Consider the following 25,574-nt stretch of genomic DNA (forward strand, 5'->3'; position numbering starts at 1 on the left):
ATGCTTATGTACATTATCTCATTCTTATATAACCCTATGAAAGTTTATTATAAGGCAGAACAAAAAAAAAACTGGTGTGAATTGATGTAGTCTTTTTAAAGACCTTTTATTAAGGGAAAACCTTTTATAACACTAAGAGAAAAATCCTTATCTTACAACACAACTGAAAAAGAACCAATGAGAATTTGGCAATATAACTGTGATAAACTTCAGAGTTCCTGGTTTCCAATTCTTTTCAACAATACTCTAAAGTAGTACTCAATGCTTTCAGAAAGAATACCAGATCCAGTCACTTCTAAAATGATACATAACAGCATTAACACTGCTTCTTTAACTTCTCCCGTGTACACACATGTACACTAACACAGCTCAAACATAAATCTTACTTTTCATATAAACAGAGATTAAGATTAAATATCATATGACACCATTTTATTTTTTTTGCTGACAAAGCAGATTTTATCGGGAACAGGTGCCCAGGTGGAGAGCAATAGGGTTATGGAACCCAGGAGAAGAGGTCTGACAGTCTCGGGTTTTATGATGATGGGATTAGTTTCTGGGTTGTCTTTAGTCAATCATTCTGACTCAGAGCCCTTCCTGGTGGTGCATGCCTTGTTCAGCCAAGATGGATGCTAGAGGTGAGGATACTGGGAGGTGGTCAGACATGTGGTGTCTCCTTTTGACCTTTCCTGAACTCTTCCGGTTGGTGGTGGCTTATTAGTTCCATGTTCCTTACCAGGACCTCCTGTCGTAAAACAACTCATGCAAATGGTTACTGTGGTGCCTGGCCAGGGTGGGCGGTTTCAATCAGCGTGCTTCCCCTAACAACTCCCCACTGAGACTTCATACTCAAGATACTTCTTGGGAATTGGGGCGAAGGTCTCTTTCTTCTGAAACTTCTTCCTGCTGTGCCTGGGCGTAGGCCTGCCTAGCAGAGCAGAAGTCTCTCTCTAAATGATCTAAGTGGAGGTATTATGTGCCTGAAACCAGCATTCACCCTTGTAATAATAGCAATTTAGCTTGAAAGTGTTGGCTCCTCTCAGAGATGAAACAGACAGGGGCCAAACAGGTGACCTAACAGGATGGTCATCACTGGTCCCCAGAAACAGAAGGTAACATTTGGGATGAGGGCTTCAGGATGTGTGACTTTTTTCTGATTGGTTGCTGCTGAGGCAACAGAGCAGTGCTCCAGGAATCTTGTATTCAGCCTGAAGTTACCTCCCTCCACCTGGGTGGGGGCCCCAGTTCTGTGGAACTCAAAGACATTGTTATGCATATTTTTTTTTTGAGTAGGAACCAGGACCCTGTCTCAATGCTGTACCACTATTTGAAAAAGAACACAAATGAAAAAGAACCAATGAGAACTTGGCAGTGTAACTGTGATGAACTCCAGAGTTGCTGGTTTCCAATTCTTTTCAACTGTACTCTAAAGTAGTACTCAATGCTTTCAGAAAGAATACCAGATCCAGTCACTCCTAAAATGATACATAACAGGATTGACACTGCTCCTTTAACTTCTCCTGTGTGCACATAGGTACACTAACACAGCTCAAACATAAACCTTACTTTTCATATAGAGATTAATATTAAATATTATGTATGACACCACTTTTTGGAAACACGAGTACTAATGCCAAAGAAAGCAGAGAATGTAAATGTTACTAATTAAGGAGTCAGTAATTCATTTTTTTACTTGAAACAACTTCAGACAATATTTTAAAGATCTTTATACATAAGCTAACATACAGCCTATTTTTCTTTTATGAGAGAAATGTACGAACAGTACCCTTAATTATACCTCTGCAAATAGGGCATCTTCTTAGAGAAGGGGCACATTCTTGGCATACTACCAGATGACCACAAGGAATGAATACAATAGAAACTTCTTTGTCCATACACACTTTACAAGTTCTTTCTTCTTGCAGCCTTCTCAACTGTTCTTCCAGGGACAGACCTACAACAACAAAAACCTCAGTGAAATTCAGTTTCTACTTTACCTCCCATTTAAAAATTAAAAGGGTAGGGGCTTCCCTGGTGGCTCAGTGGTGAAGAATCTGCCTGCCAATGCAGGAGACACAAGTTCAATCCCTGGTCCAGGAAGATCCCACACGCTGTGGAGCGACTAAACCCGTGCTCCGCAGCTGCTGAGCCTGTGCTCTGGAGCCCGGGAGCCGCAGCTGCGGAGCCCACGCGCTGCGCTGCTGAAGCCTGCGCGCCCTAGAACCTGTGCGCGGCAACCGAAGCCGCCACAGCGAAAAGCCTGTGCCCTGCAATCAGAAGCGGCCTCCACGCGCCCCAACTAGAGGAAGCCTGCACAGGAACAAAGACCCAGCACAGCCAAAAGTAATAAATAAATAATTTTTTTAAAGGGTAATATTTTATGTTGGTCCCAAGCCTTAATTTTGTTTTACCTGAGACATCTGCTGGAATATACTTCATATTCTTTTCCACTGAGGAAAGAAAAACATACAAAAAACATCACTCTAACACTCAGCCATAAAAACAAAGTTCTGTCACATGCAACAACACAGATGGACCAGGAGTATATTGTGCTTAGTGAAATAAGTCAGAGAAACACTATGTTATCAGGTATATGTGGAATCTAAAAAATAAAACTAGCGAATGTGACATAAAAGACACAGACACAGAGAACAAACTAGTGGCCACCCAGTGGGAGTGGGGGTGGGCAAAACAGGGATAGGAAGATTAAGAGTACAAACTACTATGTATAAAATAAATAAGCTACAAGGTCCGTTGTACAGTACACAGAAAATAGCCAATGTTTTATAACTATAAATGGAATATAATCTTTGAAAATTTTAAATAACTGTTGTACCCCTGGAACTAACACAATACAGTGAACCACCTACACCTCAATTAAAAGAACTTTTTAAAGCATTACTCTACAAATACAAGACTGCTTTGCCTACTACATATTATTTTTCCCCTACTATGTATTGAACACATAGATTTTAGCTATATATCATCAGATATTATTTAGCCAAGCTACTTGGGCAATGAAAGACTTCACTTTTTTAGAACAAGTTAAATGTACACAGTTTGCTAACTGGATTCAATCTGTTTATCAAACACAAAGATGAACACAATTCTAAAAATAACTGTACAACAAACTCACCAAACAAGTTCTTATATAATGTAGGGTCAATTTCCTTAAGACAGTTTTTGAAGATGTTGGCAGCACTATTTCCTTTAACTAAAACGGTATCAATCAGTTCTCTTGCTTGTAAAGGTATCTGTGTTTTTTGCTTAATAATATCATGTTCCTGTTTATTAATTACATTGGCCTTTAAAAGATTATCCAGGATAGGAAGCACACACGTCAACTGTTGAAAGAGAGCCATTCTATTCCTCCGAAGTAATGACAAATCATCTTCAATATTAAAAAAAAGAAAAAATGTATTAGATTATAAACTGTTCCAACCACACTCATAGTCACTACCAACCAACCCTATGAACAATTCAGACACTAAATAGGAGCTAGAAAAAAAGAACAAAATTACCTGTCAGCATCTTAATGTCTGTCACTTGGAAAACCTTCAGAAGATTCAGCTAAGGCATAGTATGTAGCACACACATGGCCTCTGCTTTGGTAACCTACTTAAGTCTGTATATTGGGTTGGCCAAAAAGTTCGTTTGGGTTTTTCTGTAAAATGCTACAGAAAAACCTGAATAAACTTTTTGGTCAACCCAATATTTACCTATCTTAGAATCCTGCTTTATCCTGCAGAAAGTAGGAAGGGACTTTTAGAGGATAGTATAAATGTGCCACCTCTATACTTTGCCCCAATGAAATACTGACTTCTCTTTGCATTATATCACATTACGTTTATAAGCATTTTTATATGAATCATCTCATTAGATAGAGAGATCCTATCAATTAAACAAGTCGGTTATGACTGTTTCTTATTTTCATATAGGGTAAGAAAGACTCAGGAGGAATGAGTGACCTGTCCAATGTCACAGGAAGAATCAGTTGCAGAATCAAGTCTCCGAGATTAGTATCTTCAACTTCATGTTTAAGAAGTAGTGAGCAGGATTTCCCTGGTGGTCCACTGGTTAAGAATCTGCCTGCCAATGCAGGGGACATGGGTTTGATCCCTGGTCCAAGAAGGTTCCACATGTTGCAGGGCAACTAAGCCTGTGCTCCCCAGCTGCTGAGCCCGCACCCCACAGCCCTGCAGCTACTGAGCCCATGCAGCACGACTTCTGAAGCCCATGGCCTAGAGCCAGTGTTCCGCGGCAAGAGAAGACAGTGCAGTGAGAGGCCCGCACTCTGCGAGAGAGCAGCTCCCACCTGCTGCACCTAGAGAAGGCCGGCGCTCAGCAACAAAGACCTGGGGCATTGGGGGGGGCTAGCTGCCCACACAGGCACAGCCACTTAGTAGCTATGTGCCATAACCTTCACACACCTCAGTTTCCTCATCTGTAAAATGTAGACAATAACAGTACCTTTCTCAAAGAGTTGTAGGGATTAAATGAGACATATGTGAAGCATTTATCACAGTATCTGGCACATAGTTGGCTACCAATATCTTATAAATGTCTAGGTCTATAGCAATTTTAAAAGACTGCATATGAATCAAGCCTAGTCTTTTTTTTAAAGTAATGTTTTACCCTTTAACCTTAAACCACACAAAATCCATTGTTAAATAGACTATGGGCCTAAATTCCTGAAATATTTTTCAAAATCTTCCTCTTTTGATGCCCCAATCACCAATATTTAATTGCCTGCTTTCAGCCTTAAAAAAAAAAAAAGTTGTTGTTCAGTCCTTCCAATAAGTATTCAGGGTTGATATCTCTTCGGACTAAATGCTTTGATCTCCCTGCTGTCCAAGGGACTCTCAGGAGTATTCTCCAGCACCACAGTTCAAAGGCATCAATTCTTTGGTGCTCTGCCTTCTTTACAGTCCAGCTCTCACAACCCAACATGACCACCATAGCTTTGACTATATGGACCTTTGTCAGCAGACTGCTGTCTCTGTTTTCAACACACTGTCTAGGTTTGTCATAGCTTTCCTGACAAGAAGCAATCGTCCTCTGATTTCATGGCTACAGTTACCACTCGCAATGATTTCAGAGCCCAAGGAGAGGAAATCTGTCACTATTTTCACCTTTTCCCTTTCTATTTGCCATGAAGTAATGGGGCCAGATGCCATGATCTTAGTTTTTTTAATATTTAGTCTTAAGCCAACTTTTTCACTCTCTTTCATCGTCATCAAGAGGTTCTTTAGTTCCTCTTTTCTTTCTGCCATTAGAGTGGTTTCAGCCACATATCTGAGGTTGCTGATGCTTCTCCCGCCTATCTTGACTCCAGCTTGTAACTCATCCAACCCGGCATTTCTCACGATGTGCTCAGTGTATAGGTTAAATAGACAGGGTGACAACAGACAGCCCTGTCATACTCCTTTCTCAATCCTGAACCAATCATTCTATACAGGGTTCTAACTATTGCTTCTTAACCCTCATACAGCTTTCTAGGTAGGCAGGTAAGATGGTCTGGTAGTCCCCTCTCTTTAAAGTTTTTCACAGCTTGCTATGATCCACACAGTCAAAGGCTTTAGCATTTTGTACATCTATATATTTACAAGTTTAATGAAAAATAAAGAAGTCTATTGTAAAGTTGTTTAAAAAAAAAAAAAAAAGACCATTTCCTTGGGGTCGCAGAGAGTCAGACATGACTGAACAACCACAAAGTGAAACACACTATTCATCTCAAAATTATCAAAGTCCCTTCTCTGACCACAACTTATATCCTTCTACCTTAATAATTCACCTTACTACTAACAGATTTGTTCTTCACCTGATGCTGTATCTCCATGTCATTTCCAACCCTACTAACACAAGAGCTGTCTCCTGGCTTTGCTTATGTCCCTTTCTAAACTATGTATCAGTCAGGTGTTTTAATGATCTTCTCTTATTAGCATTCTAAACTCTTCCTCTCTTTTTTTTTTTTTATTAAGAAACAATCTCAAAGCTGTAATTCAAGACTATTCTCTGAACCTTACAAAGTCCAAGAAAGTCACAAAACTATGGTGCCCAGATTTATTAGAGTGATTTCACTTAATCTGTATTTTATTGTTGTTGTTGTTCAGATGGTCAGTCAGGTCCGACTCTTTGCGACCCCATGAACTCCAGCACTCCAGGGGTCCTTCACTATCTCCTGGAATTTGCTCAAACTCATGTCTATTGAGTCAGTGATGCCATCCAACCATCTCATCTTCTGTTGTCCCTTTTTCCTCCTGCCCTCTGGTTAACAATCTCACTATGCCTGGGCCCTTTCTTGCATGAAGACCCTCTCACTTCCCAAAGCAATCTACTTAAAAAAATTTTTGATGTCCTAGGTAAAGGCACTAAACTGTTTTACTTGTAACATCTCATTTAATTCCTATAGCTGCCCCATGCAATTTGTACTACTATCATCCTTATTTTACAGATGAGAAAACAGAGTTCTGGTTAAATTAATCGCCAAGCTGGTAACTGACAGAGCCAGGATTTAAACACAAATCTGTCTCAACTACAAATCAGACCTTAAACATTTTGCTACATGGCCAAATGATACAGTTCTCAAACTATTCCTATCATTACTTACAAGCTTAACAGAAAAAGTGTTTTCCAACCCCAACAGCCAAATTTACACCATGTATGCAACCTTCACCTCTCCTGGCCCTGTAACCGTCTTTTTGCATACTAGTTTCCACAGGTAGTCTCTAAGCTCCTTGAAAGTAAGCACCATGAGGAGCACAGTACTTGGTACAGGTTATCATTTTCAGTTAGTATTTGTTAAAGGAATGATTACTCAAAAGACTTGTTGTGGAAGTCTGAAGCTTAACACAATCTGGAAGAATGCCAAAATCAATTCTCTATGATCTTTGGGTTGGGGAGGTGCTTCTTATCAAATCCTAGAATTTCATCATGGGTTCTATTTTTCTATAAGGATCACTAAGGTAGGATTAGACAGCCAAATACCACATTAAGAATATGACTGAAAGCAACTTTAAAAAAATAAGTAGAAATAAGACAGGCTCCCAGCTTTAAAATCTTGCTTTTTCAAAACAGTTTAAATCTGTTAATATATGAGGGAGAAAGGTAATATAGCTCAAGAAAAGAAATTATGACAAAATCCTCTGATTAGCATAAATTAGGGATCTTCTCGGGGAGAAAAAAAACATTCAAAAAGAAAAAACAACTGTAGTCAGTGATACTCAATTAGTGTAATACATTGCTCACAGTGACGGGGATGGAGGTTTGGAATGACCGGTGGCTGTCACCAGCAGTCAGTGGAGAGACACGGATACTCACTGTCCTGCAACACATGAGACAGTCCTATGAGACCTCAGTGAAAATAATGCAGGGGACTAACATTCCCAAATACCTGATGCTGTTCCTTCAGTCTGTCTTTCTTTCTCTTCCTCCTTTTCTTCTTCTCTTTTCTCATCTTCAGCATTGAGAAGTGCTGACACAATATCATTAACTGTTTTGTAATTCTCTCCAGTTGTTAGGATTTTACTCTGAACTGTCCGCTTTACCAGGCTTCTACTAAAGCCCATTTCCAAGGCAGCTTTAACCACAGGTGTATTCATCATGACTGCATCGTCTGAAGAACTTTCTCCAGGTCCAAAATGAACAACTATTTTAAAAGATACATATTTGGGTAAATTCCATAAACATAAAAATATGGGGAACAATAATGACTCTGATAAAATCTTTACTCTAGGGGTGATTATATCCTGGTAATGGAGACGAGCCGTATGCACAAGTTACCTATAACTCCAACCAAAGTTTGAACCTCCTAAGGGTCAAATGAGAGTGCAGCAACAGCCTGCTGTTATTGTTTTTAGTTGCTAAGTTGTGTCTGACTCTTTCATGACCCCATGGACCACAGCCCGCCAAGCTCCTCTGCCCATAGGAATTCCCAGGCAAGAATGCTGGAGAGGGCTGCCATTTCCTTCTCCAGGGGATATTCCCGACCCAGGGATCGCACCCATGTCTCCTGAATTGCAGGCAGGTTCTTTACCACTGAGCCACCAGGGAAGCCCAGTGATAGGCTGTACTTTAAAAAAATACCAATTCCCACATCTTAGACCTACTCAGAGATTCTTTAGGGAAGGAACATAAAAATATCCTAACAATTCCTCAAATGACTCTTGTACACTTATTTTTGGAAACTGAGATGCTACACGAATTCAGAAGTGAGAATAATCTCAATTCAGCTAGGAAAGTGGGAGAAATCAACAAAGACTTAATGAAAAAGATCACACTAGAGTTTGAACCTGAAGGATAGACAGGACCTGAAGAGGTGGACAGATGAAGCAGAAAAAAACAAAGATGGGAAGAACAGTAAAATGGAAGACTAAGTCACACTGAATACATCTAAAAACGTGGTTTAAAAAAAATGTGATTAAAGAATTAAAGTAATACGACTTCAGATAGCAACATATATTCTGAAGAAAATAAAGCAGAATAAGGTGGTTAAGACAAACTAGGAAGCAGCAGGAGGACAATCAGGATAGGGTGATCAGAGAGGCATTTTCTGATAACAGGGCCAATGCTAGCCAATACGGCACTTTTGTGAAAATTATAAAAAGACATCATTCTTCAAGATACTTTACTGCCATCTGCTGGAAAACTGCTTTATAATAAACATAAATATACAATGTGTAAGTGCGCCCTTGCTCAAACACATGTGGAAAACCCTGTCTGAATGGGTAACAGCAGAGCAAACACCTGAATGATAGGGAATGAATGTGGGAATATCTGAAAGAAGTCTTTCAGGCAAAGAGAACAGCCAGTATAAAAGCCTCAAGTCAAGAGGAAAGCTTGATATATTCAAGAAACAGTAAGGTGGTGCAGAGTCAAGAGAGGAGGGTGAGGCCTAGATCACGTAGACCCTTGTGAGGAGTTTATATTTTAAGTCTGCTAGAATATTCTACAACTGCTAAAACTTGATTTGTTTTTTCAAAAGATGATTCTGGCAGCTCTGTGATAAACTTTAGTGAGGTAAAATGGAATCAGGGAGACCTGTTAGGATTTTATGACAAAAGGTGATGGAAGCTTGAATCAGATTAACAGTGGTCACGATAAAGAGAAGTGATAAGATTTGGGACATATTATAAAGGTAGAGATGAAAGGACTTTTAATAGCGTAAATATACAAAGTAAAAGGAGGAATCAGGGATGATGTCAACTTAAGTCAACCTCAGCAAGTGGGGCCAATTAACTGAGCAGGGGACATCAGAGAAGAAGCACATCTGAGGTACGAAGGGCAGGGAGAAAATGTTTGCTCTGGTCCTATTAACTCTGAGAAACCCATTATAAACAAGCAGAGATTTAAACACGTGGTTGAACATGCTAGTTTGCAGCTTAGGAAATGGATAACTACCTTTGGGCTGAATGCTGAGGGGCACTGCATCACTTAACAGGTCTGAAAAAGGAGCAACCAGCAAAGGAAACTGTTCATGATCAACCAGGGAAACAGAGGAAATCAACAATGTGGTGTCCAGGAAGCCAAGTGAAGACAATACCTTAAGAAGGATACAAGAGAGTTATGATAGCAAGACTGCCAAGTAAGATGCCCCCCATTTATATCCCCACTCAACAACAATTTGGAATCCATCCAAGGACCAAAGTGCCTTTGTGAGAGGCTCTGTGATTGAGATGTAAGATTCTGAAAGCCTAGTGTATTCCAAAACCAAGGACAGCAATTTTGAGAAGACTGGCTTGTACCCAGGTGCCTGAATCCATGACTATGGTCCCAGCAACAGATCCCAAAACAGCTCTGTATCCATCAAAATTGACAGAAGAAGGTCCTCACCTAGCAAGACCAATCAGTAAAAACTGGAAATGGTGCTTGCTCCTTCAAATGCACAAATACTATGGCCAGGCTTCATACAGCGTATAAATCAGGCACATAGAACACCATCAAAAGAAACTAATAAACATCCAGACTGACCCCAAAGAAATGAAGATCTATGATTTGTCTGACAATGAACTCAACAGTCACCTTAAAGAAACTCAACAGAATTCAAGAGAACAACAGTAAACAACTAAATGAAATGAAAATAACAATGCATGAACAAAATCAGAAGTTTAAACAAGAAATAGAAACCCAAATCAGAAGTTTAATCAAGAAAAATAAAAAAGAATCAAACAAAAAAGCTGGAGCTGAAGAATAAAAGGACAGAACTGAAAATCAATAGAAAACTTCAACAGACTTGATCATGCAGAAAAAAAGAATGAGAGAACCCAAACCAAGATAATTTGAAATTAGCCAGTTATAGGAACAAAAAGAGAATAAAGAGTGAAGGAAGACCATGTGAATTATAGGGCACCATCAAGCAGATGAACAGCTACATCACAGGAACCCCAGAAGACAGAAAAAAGGGTAGAAAGCTTACTTCAAGAAATAATAGCTTAAAACTTCAGTTCCCAAATCTTGGGAGAGATATGGATATCCAGAAATAGCAAGTACAGAGAACCCCAAGCAAGATCAGGCCAGAGAGTATTCCAAGACACATTATAGTCAAAATATTAAAAACAAAGACAAAGAAAGCATTTTGAAAGCAGCAAGAAAAAAACAAATCATTACATACAAGGGAACCCCCCTAAGGCTATTAGCACATTTCTCTGCAGAAACCTTGCAGGCTAGGAGAGAAAGACTTAATATATCAAAGTGCTAAAAGAAAAACAAATGCCAGCCAAGAACACTGCTTGGGAAATTAAAACTGAAGGTAGCCTTGTTCAGGCTTCAGAAGTAGGGGAGCATACCTCTAACCGACTTCTGACCTTGCCTGGACTACATGCCTGCCTGCATGCAAGAACACCAATTGTTACCAGCAAGTCAAGCAGCACTTTGGATAAGAAAGGGAGTGGGTCTTGCAATGTTTTTTTTAACAAGTGCTTTATATTTGATTATTTATTCAATTATTTATTTTTGGTAGCACTGGGTCTGTTTGCTGTACAGGCTTTCTCTAGTTGCAACGCGCAGGTTTCTTATTGTGGTGGCTTCTCGTGTTGCAGAGAATGGGCTCAGTAGTTGCAGCATATGGGCTTAACTGCTCTGCAGCATGTGGAATCTTCCCAGACCAGGAATTGAACTGGTGTCCCTGTTAGTTGGCTGATTCTTAACTACTGGACCGCCAGGGAAATCCAACCTTAGAATATCTTAAGCCCCTGGGGACCTAACCTGGCCCTCAGAGTCTAAAGAATTTTATGACTCACAAGGTGAAACAAACAGCATTGAAAAAGTTAAAGAAAAACCACAACTGCACTTTGCATGCAAACTGTTATCAGTTTGTGGCCTAGGATCATAAGCAGGAGCTCCCAAAGCTGCAATCTGAAGTCTGGCCTGTGTGGTGGAGGTACTGACAGGACCCCTTCCCAGTCAGGACTCCAGTCTGCTGTTACGTGGGACTTCCAGCACTGTTCAATACTAGATCAGCGTGGGTGCTGGCCCAATGTAGAGATGTGTATGTTGTTACTTCTCTCTGCTGTTTCTATTTCTATTCTTTTAATGACCATACACTGAAATTAAGCCAAATTAATTACTGAATATTAAATATTGAAACTGTTTATTTGTGTGTAACAAGCAGTTTCTTTTGTTAACGAATCCTATGAAACCAAAATAAAAGTACAACTTTCAGCAAAACAAATACTGGCAAAATTGTCCTTCAGAAATGAAGAAGAAATGAAGACATTCCAGTCAAACAGAAGTTGACAGAGTTCATGAACACAAAACCTGTTTTATAAGAAATGCTAAAATAATTTCTTCAAGTTAAAATGAAGAGACCTTAAGTAATAACATGAAAACACCTAAAAGTATAAAACTTAACTGGTAAAATTAAGTATGCAGGTCAAATTCAGAACACACTATACTGTAATTGTATGTATAATATAAGTTAAAAAAACAGTAATACAGTTTGCACAGCAAAGGAAACCATAAACAAAACAAAAAGGCAACCTATAGAATGGGAGAAAATATTTGCAAAGTGACTAACATGGGATTAATCTCCAAAATATACAGAGAGTTCATGCAGCTCTACGTAAAAACAACAAACCCAATCAAAAAGAGACAGAAGATCTTCTAAAGACATACAGATGGCCAAAAAGCACATGAAAAGATGCTGAGCATCACTAGTTATCACAAAAACAGAAATAAAAACTACAATAAGGTTATCACCTCACACTGGTCAGAACAGCTAATATCAAAGTCTACAAAAATAAATGCTGGAGGGAGAGTGAAGAAAAGAGAACCTTCCTTCACTATTGGTGGGAATGTACATTGGTTATAACCACTATGGAGAACAGTATGGACGTTCCTTAAAAAACTAAAACTGTAACTACCGTATGGCTCAGCAATCCCACTCCTGGGCATGTATCAGCAGAAAACTGTAATTCAAAAAGATACATGCACCTCAATGTTCACTGCAGCACTATTTACAATAGTCCAGACGTTGTTGCTGTTGTTTAGTCACCAAGCTGTGTCCGACTCTTGTGACCCCGTGGACTGTAGCCCTCCAGGCTCCTCTGTCCATGAGATTTCCCAGGCAAAAGTTCTGCTGGAGTGGGTTGCCATCCTTCTCCAGCGGATCTTCCCAACCTAGGGACTGATCAAATCCGCATCTCCTGCTTGGCAGGTGGATTCTTTACCACTGAGCCACCTGGAAAGCCCAGCCAGACATGGAAGAAAACTAAATGTCCACTGACACAGGAATGGATAAAGAAGATGAGGTACATACATATAAGGGAATTCACTCAGCCACAAAGAATGAACAAAATAATGCCATTTGAAGCAACATGGATGGACCCAGAGATTAACATACTAAGTCAGACAGAGAAAGACAAATATCATATGATATTGCTCATATGTGAAATCTAAATGTTTTTTTAAAATGATATAAATTAACTTACAAAACAGAAACAGACTCACAGATTTCAGAAACAAACCTATGACTGCCAAAGGGGAAACTCTGAGGAAACGGATAAATTAGGAGCATGGGATAATCATACACACACTACCATACATAAAAGAGATAACCAACGAAGACCTATTGTATAGCACAGGGAACTCTACTCAATATTCTACTACACACTATATGGGAAAGGAATCTGATGAAGAATTAACATATAGTATCACAGAAGTGCTACACTGTATACCTGAAACTACACAGCACTGTAAATCCACTATATTCCAATACAATTTTTTTTAATAAGGAGTACATATAGAAAAATAAAAAACAATACTAACAACTACAACTCCAACTCCAATAATTTGTTACTAGATGCAGAATATAAAGAGATATAAAGTATGACATCAATAGTGTAAAACATGGGGTGAGGATAAGTAAACTGTAGAGTTTCTCTAAACAACTGAAGGTAAGTTGTTATCAGCTTAACACAGACTATTATATCTGTAAGATATATTATTATCTGTAAGATTATTATCTGTAAGAGAGATATATATATATATATACACACTATTATATCTGTAAGCTTCATGGTAAACAGAAAGAAAAAACCTACAGTAGATATAGAAAATACAATAGAGAAATTAAAGTACAAGGAAATGGCAACCCACTCCAGTATTCTTGTCTGGAGAATTCCATGGACCAAGGAGCCTGATGGGCTACAGTCCATGGGGTCGCAAAGAGTCGGATACGACTGAGTGGCTTCACTTCGCTACAGAAATTGAGTCAGAGATGAAGACAGCAAGAGAGAAAGAAATGAACAAAGGAACTAAAAAAAAAAAAAAAACCCAATCAGAAAACAATTAACAAAAACACAGTAAGAACTCCTTATATATCAGTAACTATTTTAAATGTAAACAGACTAAATTCTCCAATCAAAAGACAAGAATGGCTGAATGGATTAAAAAAACCCACAAAATCTAACAGCATGCGGCCTACAAAAGAATCACCTTAGCTTTAAGGACACAGAAAGACTGGAAGCGGAAAGATATAAAAGGCTGAAAGTGAAAAGATATAAAAGTTCTATGCAAAAGATAATCAAAAGTGATGAGGAGTTGCTCTACTTACATAAACTAAACTTTCAGTCAAAATTAGTGCTAAGAGACAAAGAAAATGACTATACACAGTGATGAAGGGGCCAATTCATCAAGAATACATAAGACAATTGTAAACTTATATGCAACAAAACACTGGTGCATCTAAATATCCAAAGCAAATACTAGCATAACTAAAGGGAGAAACACAGAGGAATACAATAATAGAAGGGAACTTCAATATCCCACTTCCAACACTGGTTAGATCATCCAGACGGAAAGTTAATATGGAACAGCAGACTAAATAACACTTTACACTAAATGCCTGATGTAGCTAAAATTGAATTATAACCAGAAGATGTATTTCCTACCCTTGCACTAAAATACTACATATCAGGTAAATACCTACTTTTCTAGCCCAATTCTCAAATCATGTAACCTGGGCCTTTCCAAACATGATAGTTTACAGCAAACGTTCCCTCTCTGGAGGGCTTATTATTTGCTCCTCTCATTTGCTATTCCTATCTTGTCTCCCCAGTTAGAACATGAGCACTTTAAGAATAAAAACTAGAATACTTCCAAGAATCCTCTAAAAATATCATGAATCTTAGAAGGTAGATATGTGCGTATGTGCTCGGTGGCTCAGTCATGTCCGACTCTCTGCCACCCCATGGACTGCAGCCTGCCAGGCTCCTCTGTCCATGGCAAGAATACTGGAGTGCGTTGCCATTTCCTTCTCTAGAGAGTAGAAAGATACATAATATTTACTAGTTAACTTCTTAGCACTTTTTTCTATAACCTCAGAAATCCTTTATTTACAAACTTTTATTTTTATTATTCTTAAATCCTATTCTTTATTTGGGATATTTTCATACATACTTGGTGGATCAGCATTTTCATCTCCAGGAGTATTTGCAGTTGACAACAGCTATGAAACAGGAAAAAAAAAAAAGTAAAATCCAGAATCTCAAACAATCTGAGCATAGCAACATTAAGATAAGTTTATCTTAAGTACTATCTATATCTATACACATGCTTTGAAAACTGGGCAATTTATATACTGCACTTTGCTATGTTTTATCTTAATCACCATAAAACATTTCCTTAAACTTCAGCTAATTCCAAATTAGAATTCAAGTATCAGGAAGGCAGGAAAAAGTATTAATGGTTTCTCATTCCACTTAGAAAAAGTTATATTTCAGCTTAACCACTCTCTAAGGTTCCAAAGTCCTAAAAAGTTATTTTTGTTTATTTTTCTCAAAATGACGAAGGAGATACTGAAGACTCTTCTCCAACCCTACCACAAATTTGTACAGGGCCAAGTTCTGTGACTTTTCAAAAAACTAAAAAATAATTTTTTAAAAGCCATGAACAAACATGGTAGTCTGAAAATAAAACTTAAAAGTGTCATTAAGATGGACATAAAACATATAACTATAATTAACTTTAAAAAGATATAAAGATCACTTCTAATCATATTTTGTAATTATTATTCAGGAGAATCCAATGTTGCCAATTATAAAAACATATTTACCTGTTCAAGAAGATGAGGATATCTAGCTTGAATCTCACCAACAAACTCCTGCCCTTTCATGTGTATCAAGAACTCACACCTAAAACATAAGAGGAAAAATTTTTTATCTCTTTTATGTCAAAAATATACTCTGATCATTCTAGAAAAGCGGTTTTCAAACTCTTGGACTATATCCCATGGTACAAACATTTTACATCACAACCTAGTACACATATACACCTAACAGGAACAAAATTCTCATAAAACATCACAAATTTTTACTATGTATTGATACATTCTGATATTTTCATTTGATTCCATTAATACAATAACAACAATAAACGAGTCTGGACCTCAACGGAGAAAAAAGTAAGACGAAAAATGCTGTTCTAGATAATTTACTTTGGGAGTTTAACATAAGTTTCAGAAACTGTAATGTGGTATGCCTAAAATATGATCTTTTACAAAATGACTGCTAATCTTTCTCCACTGTCCACTCTTTCATTATACAGGAAGCACAAACCCCCTAAAAAATTAATAAGAGTATCAAGTATTTTCATCTATATACACTGTGACAGTGTTTCCCAAATACTTGCTTTCAAATTACTAGAATTTCTCAATGGTTATTCCAGGAAATTCATATAACATCTGTTTCTGTTTCTTCCCTTTTGTTTTTTCAACAAATGGACACAGACAATATTCATAAATATTAGCCTTGATCTATGTCCATACTGTACACAGAAACAAACTAAAAATGGACCACATGCTTAAATACAAATCTAAAACAATATAACTTCTAGAAGAAAACACAGGAGACAATCTTTTTGTCCTTAGGTTAAGTAAAGATTTCTTAGCTAATAAACCAACAGCATAATCCATAAAAGATAAAACTGATAAACTGACATCATCAAAATTAAAAACTTCTGCTCATCAAATACACTGTTAAAAAAATAAAAAAACAAGTCAGACTGAAATGTTGCAAAACACATCTGATGCAGAACTTGTCTCTAGAATACATTAAGAACTCTCAAAACCTAGCAATTAAAAAAAAAACTTCTTTAAAAGAGACACTTCATCAAAGAAAATACAGTTCCAAGAACAAAGAACCCACAGATACAAAGGGCTGACTCTACTATGTCATATGAGGAACTTAACCACACATGGATTTTGGTTTCTTGAGGGGAAACCCTGGGAGTGTCCTGGAACCAATTCCTTGCTGACACTGAGGGACAACTTATACAGACAGCAAATAAACATCTAGATAGCAAATAAATATCATTAATCACTAAGGAAATGCTAATTAAAATCACACTGAAATACCACTACACATCTATGAGAATGGCTAAAATCAAAAAGACATTACCACATGTCACCAGCTCAGGTGGGATGCATGAGACAAGTGCTCGAACCTGGTGCACTGGGAAGACCCAGAGGAATCGGGTGGAGAGGGAGGGGGGAGGGGGGGTCGGGATGGGGAATACGTGTAAATCTATTGCTGATTCATGTCAATGTATGACAAAACCCACTGAAAAAAATAAATTAATTAATTTAAAAAAAAAAAAAAGAAAGAAAAATTAAATTCCAATTTAAAGAAAAAAAAAAAAAGAATCTGGAATACTTGAGGTCTCATACATTCCTGGTGTGAATATAAAATGATACAGCCACTTCAGAAAACAATTTGGCAGTTTCTTCTAAAGTTACAATGGTAAACAAAACTTGCCATCCAACCCACTAATCCCAATTCTAAGTATTTAAAGTATTTACCTAAACAAAATGAAAACAAGTTCACAAAGGTTTACTAATTTTTAGAGTGGCTTTATTCATTATTGCTACAAACTGGAAACAACCCAAATGTCCTTCAAGTGGTGACTGGGGTGATTTAGTAGAGAACATGTAAGCATGCTCATGACTCAAGTTCATCATGCCGAGAACATAGCTTGTCATTGTTCCTGATCTTAATATCGTTCTAAATTATTTTTATTCTAGGACTGATTAACTTATAATCATAATGACTAAAGATAGGAAGTATATTGGCTATTCTATATTTCCTCTTTCCAATAAATTCTAAGAGGATTAAGATTTTTGTCTTGTCTTATTCACTGTTACATCTCCAGCATCTAAAGTATTCAGAAGGATATACGGAAATAGGTGAAAGGGATTTAGAGATATAAAATTCAATGAGAAAATAAATAAGCCATGGGGATGTAATATACATACAGCAAAAAAAAATGTGGTCAAAACAATTATGATGTTGTTGTTGAAGTGTTAGTCACTCAGTCGTGGCCAAGTCTTTGTGAACCCCATGGACTGTAGCCCGCCAGGCTCCTCTGTCCATAGAATTCTCCAGGCAAGAATCCTGGAGTGGGCAGACATTCCCTTCTCCAGGGGATCTTCCCCACCCAGAGATCAAACCCAGGTCTCTTGCATTACAGGCAAATTCTTTACTGCTTGAGTCACCAGGGAAGCCCCAGAAGCAATTATACTTCAAAGAAAAAAATTATTTTAATATGGTCAATAATATTGCAATAGCTGTATAGGGGCAGATGGTTACTAGGCTTATCATGGTAACAACTTCATTATGTGTGCAAATCAGGGCACAGCACACCTGAAACGTATTATGTTAACTATATTTCAATTTTTTTAAAATGATATTAGAAGGGGAAAAAAGATCACCATAGTTTTCCACTGTTACTTCTAACTACTGATTCTTAAGACTCTTGCTAACAGATAATGCTGTTACTGTCATGAATTATCATGCTCAACCAAGATGAATCGCAGTATTCTTACTGGTCTGCTGCAAAATCAGCATTTATCTGCCAGTTTCATTTTCAACCTCATATGTAATAGTACCACAATTTTTGCCTTTCTCTTTAATTTGGTTCTTCTTCGTTTTGCTTTGGATTGACTTTTCATTTGATTCCATGCTGTCGTGTAAATATTAATACTTATGAAAAAGGAAACTCTTTTGAATGGTTATGACTAAAAATGTTAAGAGAGAAAAAACAAAAGTAAAATAGTATCTAGTAGGCATGCACATATTTAATAAGTGAATAAATAAACTGTGTTAAACACAGTGATAACGATTATCCACTTTGGATTTTCATCTTCTGAACTGAAAGACTATCCACAATTGAAATTTGTTGTTTTCGGAAGTGTTTACAAAAAGCACTGGCCTTTCCCCTTATGTAACCATTTCAAGCAAAACACCAATTACAGAAATAAACCAAGATTTTGTTTGGTCTTGCTTTATAAAGGAAAAATTATAACAAATGAAACACTGTTCATCAGAAAGCTGTTTTTGTCTTTTTAATACTATTAAATTCCAAATTACAGAATAAGCCAATCTCATAGGGCCAAGGACAATCAAGTCATTTAAAATTCTGACAACTGGGAATTTACTGGTGGTCCAGTAGTTAGGACTTGGTGTTTTCACTGCTGTTGCCCAGGTTCAATCCCTGAATGGTGACTGAGATCCCAGAAGCCACTCAGAGAGGCCAAAAATAAATACAATTATGACAATAAAACATGATTTTTCCTACAAAAATAGAGATTCCTCATTATTAGGAAAGTCTCTCACCAGTCGAAACATTATCTATATGATATGATTTCACTCTTATAAAGTACCTAAAATAGTTGAATTCACAGAGACAGAAAGTAGAATGGTGGTTGCCAGGGGCTGGGAATATAATTAATGAAATGAATACAAGATTCAGTTTGGGAAGATAAAAAAAGTTTGGAAATTGACAGTAGTAATGAATGAGGAATAAGGTGAATGTACTTAATGCCACATAACTGTGAACTTAAAAATGGATAAAATAGCAAATTTTATGTTATGTACATTTTATAATTTTTTAAAAAGACAGTATTACCTATTCCAACTTCCTCATTTTATAGATGAGGAAAGGCTCAAAGGGGTCACATGACTTGTCCAATTTCATACAACTACTCAATAACATTCCACCAATAGCACTGCCTCTAAATTCTTTCCAGGCTATAGTAAAAAAATTAGGACATACTGGTAGAAACAGAGTGACTAAAGAGAGATATGTGACATATCACAAAAAGATAAAATTGTTCAGAAAAAAATAATTTACAATTATAATCACTTAAAATTGATAATACAAAAAGGTTTTTATTATATGCATTTTTATATTTGTCCTATTCCTAGATTCATTTAATGTCCCTTCTTGTTTTTCTTTTTCCTTCTTATCTTTTTCTAACATATCCCCTTTTTGCTCTGCTTTACATATTTTTATAATACTTTAAACCAAAATGGAAACATTTTTCTACCAAAATAACTAACATTACACTTTGGTGTCTTAAATGGCTAATTCTCTAATGGTATAAAGAAGTTTTGTTATACTGAAATGTAAACTTAAAACACGCAAACATGCCTACATCTTTTACGCACAGAACTGTGTATACAAATACCTTTCAAAACAATTACCTTGGAAACCATTTGGCGTGCTCTACCCATGGGTCATCTCCAGATTCCCAACACCTTAAGCCACCATCACAACAAAAGCACTTGACATCATCGTTGCGACCTAAACAAAACACAAGAATAACTGAATACACGTGTTCTAATATATTAATCAAAACAAACTAGATAAACATATAGCTATACATTTTCTTACCTACATAATAGAAACCAGCACTTGCAAGCTGCTCGGGCTGAACTGGTACAGTAGGTGGCCAGTACATAAATGTTCTCAGGCGAGCTGCATGTGTCTGCATACTCAAATTTGAAATGCTGAACCTTAGCATTTCCAGAGAATTTTCCAAAAATGGACAGTTAGGAAAGTGTCTCTGGTGTTCTAACATAGCATCGTCCTTTGGTTCCCAGTTATTTAGCGTCCCACCACAGGCAAAGCAGGCTACCCTGTCTCCAGGTCCTATATAATAAAAGCCAGCTCTTGCCAATACTGATGGTGACAGAAAGGTTAATGGCCACATTTGATAAGTAAGAAATCTCGCTTCTTCAGTACTCATGGCATAACTGTAGGGGTTAGTCCTCAATGGGGAAAAGTCTTCGACTGCTCGAGAATTAATAGGGTTTGGTGAAAGGTTGGAATAAGAACCACTGAATGATCTACCATGTTCCAAAGTGGGTGATAATGAGTGAGTAAAACTGTTTCTCATTGGAGAAGAAGCATTCTTAGAAGTGGATTCCAGACTAGTAACAGAAACTAGATTCTGAATAAAGCTACAGCTCGGATACAGTTGTTTATGCTTCTCAATAGGATTGTCTCCTTGTTTCCAGTTATCCAGCATCAGGCCACAACAGAAGCATTTGACCTTGTCATTCACACCAGTGTAATAAAAACCAGCACGAGCAAGACTCCTTTCTGAGACAGGAACACCGGTGGGGAAAGCTGAATACGTAGACATTCGGTAGAGTTCACATGAAAAGTCATATGTCATTTTTTGTTTGTTGCCAACTGTCCAATTTGACAAGACTGTACTATCTTCCATCACACTCTTAATTTTTTGATATGAGGGATCCAGGACAAGTCTTTGGGAGGTAGTTTTGTGCATGAGTGATTTTTACTTTTTGACAGCAAAAATCCTTTACATGAAATTTTTCTTCTCTTCACATTAGATTTTTTTTTTTACCATAAAAAAGAATTAAATGATAGGCTCCTACTCACATAAAATTCACTACACCTTCTTTACTGGATTTACATCTGAATTTACACTCAGGTAGGATGACTTTCTCTCCTATATTATCAAAATAGCATTTAATACTCTTTAGGACTATATTAACTCAAGTGCTATCTGTTCACTATTTGGTATAATACTAACCTAACAGTCTGAAAGAAGTTGAGGCACTCTTGAAAATATGTTAACACTCCTTGATTTTTCAAGCAAGTTTATATTCCCCCAATTCTAAACAAAGACACAATACTTATGCCTTTAATTTGCTTCTGGTTACAAACTACAAAGCCTGGGTATGAAGCCAATTAATGGCCATCCTACAAGAGAAAAAAAACTATATGCAGACTTCTTTTCCTCCAAGCACTTTAATATCTTTTTTATTAAAAAAAAAATTTTCTTTTATTCTAGCAAACAATAAGTCTTCATACGGTCACATTATATAAAGGCTAATTTCACATAGCTTATCATCATAGTATTTACTTAAGAAGGTTAAAGTAGCTTCAATTAACACTTTTGGAGGATGTCAACACCCACAAGCATTATTGAACCTAAATCTGTTATACTGTGCACGATGTTAAAACTCACAAGCTGCTAACTCATCTTTGTTAATACTGTCTATATTTGTTTTCATTTCCTGCAGCATCAATATTATGTTGTCTTTCTTCCTAACTTTGCACACCTCTTAATTACACTTGGTCAGTTGAAGGTATTGTCTCCATAAACTTAACTAATTAACCATAGTTTCTACAGCAGAACCTTTTTATGTAACTTGTCTTTAATTTAAGAATCATGCATCTATAATATCACTCATTTTGTATTTAAAGGTAAATCAAGTTTATCAAGATACAGCTTGACTGTTCTAGTATTATCACAAATGCCTAACAAGTTACTCTATCACCAACACTGCTCATGCATAATATGCCAGTAATTAACTCTACTAGCCCTGTTTCTGAAAACCCTTCATATTTTAAAAGTCTAAGTCATACACAAAATTACACTCCACAGAATTCAAACTATATCCCTTTATAAAGTTTTTGGGTGTCCATAATGGGATTTATTACTGCAGGGTAAAAAATGAGGGGAAAAAAGTAGATTCTCCAGGGCTGTAAATCTGAAAAGGAAAAACAAAAGCTATTTTAGAAAACTGCATTTCCACAGTGAATACAATTTATATATTCTTTTCAGCTTATTCAATAAATTCGAAGTGATTTACACTTTAGGTAATACATCGTAAATTTCCGCAATTTGTCACGGAAACTAATTAGAAAAGCGCTTTATTAAAATAAATGCAATATATTGCCCATAGCATTAAATATGCATTTCTTTTAACGTACAACTTTGAAGAAAGACGGACATAGAAACCTATTTTGTTTTTGGTTTCCTCTCCTCCTCTGGTGACAACTTTCATACATACTTTAAGGCTAATATCTCTGGCAGTTTGCTAGAGGCAAAGGGGCACTAGTGCTGAAAGAGACTGCACCCATCAGCAACGGTGCAGCAGTTATTAAGACGATATAATAGATGGCAACCCACTCGAGTATTGCATGGAAAATTCCATGGACAGAGGAGCCTGGCGGGCTACAGCCTTTGGGGTTGCAAAGAATCGGACACGACTGCGCGCTCACAATGTTCTTTATTCTTTAATATCAAGTCTCTCCAGAACTCGGAAAACTCACCAGTGAGAGTAAAATGCGTCAGGAACTCATTAATAAATGCTAACCCTTTAACTCTACAATGCCCTTACATTCCAAAGCAACAGCCACAGAAAGCAGCTCAAAAACAACACACCCCACAAGGCTCTGTGAAACTCTGGCCTTGGGAATGCGACCCCTTGCAAGAAAGCTTCCGTTACACCAGAACTTGGCGTTCTGTATTGACAGACTTTTGTCCACAAGCACCCTACAGTGGTTTGCCCTCTTAAAGCAAACCTGTAGCTTTGGGGGTTGAGGCCAAGAGACAGGCTGTAAGGAGAAAGGAGGGAAACCGGAATTTTAATTTCCCAGCGCTATTTCTCACAACACACAGTGGACCACGAAAGTGGCAGCGGTTGAGGCGATCTCAAACAGAAGACACCGCTCCCACACAACTGTCCTCCTTCCAACACAATCTAAACAAAACAGCACCGAGGGCTAAGTTTAAAACTCTGCAGGAGCTAGACCAACATCTTGGGCTGAGTCCAATGGCCACAAAAGTGGGCGGCGGCCGGAGGAGGCTTGCCAACAGGTCAATTTAAAAAATTTACTTTCGACTACAACTTTTGGAGTTGGGGCTTCCAAATGAAACAGCGTCGGCGAGAGTGAGGAGAGCGGAGAGCTCGCCGCGACCCCCCAGCTCCCGGCCGAAGGGCCCCGGCCCTGTCGTCCCAGTCCTCCCAACCGCAGCCGCAGGGAAGCGAGCGCCACAGGCCCGCGCGCCCCAAGCCGCCTCGCACCGCGGGGCCCGGAAGGAGCTACACTCACCGCGGGGCCGGCGCAGCAAACGCGGAAACGGTTCGGCCGCCCGGAGCCTCCTCAGCCCCTTGAACAGCGACGCAGGCAGAAGGGGCGGCCGGGTGGCTGGGCTCCAGCGCTCCACAGGCTCCCCGCCCGCGCGAGGCCCACGCCGACGCCCGCTGACGTCAGCGCGCCGGCCGGGATCACGTCACGCAGCCCGAGGGCGCCCGGGCGTCTGCGGGCGGAAGTGCGGGTCTGGCGCGGCCCGGGGAGCGCGCGCGGGCAGAGGGCCAAGCCGTGGGTCCAGCTGGCGGGGGCGGCGGAGCCGGGCCTCAGCTTGGTATTCTGACCTTTCATCTCGCGGCGTGGGCACTTCTGACGTTTCCTTCGTTCGCCGTCCCTGACCTTCTCCTGAGGGGAACGTGACGAAGCGCGAGCCGCGGGAAGCCCTGCAGAAACGCCCCTATAGGGGCGAAGCGCCTCTCCCCGGGGTCGCGCGTTCGGGGTCCTCAGCGCGGGTGACCACGTCGCGGGGTGGAGGCAACCTGCCGGCGTTTGGGCTTCCCTTAAATGAATAGTTGTAGCAGCCTCAGCGGCTGCGTAACATCAACCTTCGACAGCTGGCCGTGGAAATGGAAAAAAAGTGTTGGATAGCAAACAGCATCAGATAATTAATTTTATAATCAGACACTGTATCTTTTATTTTTAAGCTTTTGTTTTTCTGTTCTGGAGGCGGATGCACTGACGAAAGTGTTCTAATTTCAGAAAGTCGTCATGAGCAACAGGAACGGTGTTTCAGGCCAGGCCTCACTCCATTTTTTAATCTGAATGTGACTAGAATGGAATGTATACATTCATGCGTTGTTGTTCGGTCGCCAAGTCGTGTCTGATTCTTCGCAGCCCCATGGACTGTAACACACCAGGCCAGCCTGTCCCTCACCATCTCCGCAGAGTTTGTCCAAGTTCATGTCCATTGAATTGGTGATGCCGGCCAACCGTCTCATCCTTTATGGCCCTTTTCTCCTTCTGCCCTCAATCCCAAGATCAGGATCTTTTCCACTAAGTGGGTACATTCATACGCGTGTATATGTTAATCATGAAGGAACCACAGAGGAGCCCTTATCAATAACGTTTATATAGTTGTGACATGTTTGTAAAGTTAAGTGATACAAAAATTGTAAATACAAAATCTTGGTTTGCTCCCCTCTCTAGCAGTGTGTGAACACAGTGGCATACAGTAAATATTTGCTATATTGCAGCAAGGGAAATTTTTAGTTTATGTTTTGTGAAGACTCTCTTTGTGAATGATACCAGATGATTTCTTCTCTCAGGGGAACCCCAGGGGGGCAAATATTTCAAAAACTTCCAAATAAGCTACTTAATTAGGCAGCCGGGGGAATTCCAAGACCCTGAACCATTTCCCATTTCCTGTCCCTGTCATTTCTGCCTGCCAGTCAGTCACAGAACAGGAGGGCTTCTGTTCGAGTGTTAATAGTAAAAAGAAAGTATTCATAACAGGTTGTGATACAGAGAAAAGAAATGCCGTGACTCCCAATGACTAAAAACTTCCAAATATGCACATGAGGTTTGATAGTAGTTCAGTATTTAGTCCAAGTTACAATTTCTCCGAAAGTTACCCAACTTTCTTTTTATGTGTGGGAAAATAAATATAGCAAGAACTGTTCATTCTGGATTCAAGACTATTTCTCATTTTCAATTCTTGTCCTGACCAAAAAAAGAAAGAACAGTATAAGGGAAAATTCGTATTTCAAAAACTGAAAGTCCTTAGATATTTCCCCAAAAAACTGTGTAATAACACTCAGGTATAATAAATGTAGCTTTAACCCTGTATAACCTTGTGCTGCTGCTAAGTCGCTTCAGTCATGTCGGACTCTCTGCGACCCCATAGACGGCAGCCCACCAGGCTCCCCTGTCCCTGGGATTCTCCAGGCAAG

At 38.6% G+C, this 25,574-nt stretch overlaps 1 protein-coding gene across 2 annotated transcripts; it reads right to left on the reverse strand.

Annotated features, from left to right (window-relative positions):
• Nucleotides 1-90: 90 nt before the first annotated feature.
• Nucleotides 91-23,988, reverse strand: BIRC2 (baculoviral IAP repeat containing 2). 2 transcript variants are annotated; one of them, XM_043894556.1, is made up of 9 exons: nucleotides 23,647-23,988; nucleotides 20,167-22,298; nucleotides 19,977-20,076; nucleotides 15,551-15,629; nucleotides 14,896-14,944; nucleotides 7,394-7,648; nucleotides 3,137-3,391; nucleotides 2,412-2,450; nucleotides 91-1,954 (listed from the first exon to the last, which is right to left on the reverse strand). In XM_043894556.1, exons 2-9 carry the CDS (start codon nucleotides 21,065-21,067, stop codon nucleotides 1,761-1,763), a joined length of 1,872 nt encoding a protein of 623 aa, XP_043750491.1. In that variant the 5' UTR covers nucleotides 21,068-22,298; nucleotides 23,647-23,988; the 3' UTR covers nucleotides 91-1,760. The 2 variants fall into 2 exon arrangements, with proteins under 2 accessions (XP_043750491.1, XP_043750439.1); XM_043894504.1 differs by lacking the exon at nucleotides 7,394-7,648.
• Nucleotides 23,989-25,574: the final 1,586 nt, after the last annotated feature.

The sequence above is a fragment of the Cervus elaphus genome, chromosome 1, assembly GCF_910594005.1.
Source record: "Cervus elaphus chromosome 1, mCerEla1.1, whole genome shotgun sequence".
Classification (NCBI taxonomy): Eukaryota; Metazoa; Chordata; class Mammalia; order Artiodactyla; family Cervidae; genus Cervus; species Cervus elaphus.

Excerpts from the sequence above, each read along its gene's own strand:
- BIRC2 (XM_043894556.1), bottom strand. The coding sequence starts at position 21,067 with ATGCACAAAACTACCTCCCAAAGACTTGTCCTGGATCCCTCATATCAA. Across the intron at positions 15,630-19,976 it reads CACGCCAAATGGTTTCCAAG|GTGTGAGTTCTTGATACACA; the intron begins GTAATTGTTTTG and ends CTTATGTTTTAG. Across the intron at positions 14,945-15,550 it reads ATCCTCATCTTCTTGAACAG|CTGTTGTCAACTGCAAATAC; the intron begins GTAAATATGTTT and ends CCTGTTTCATAG.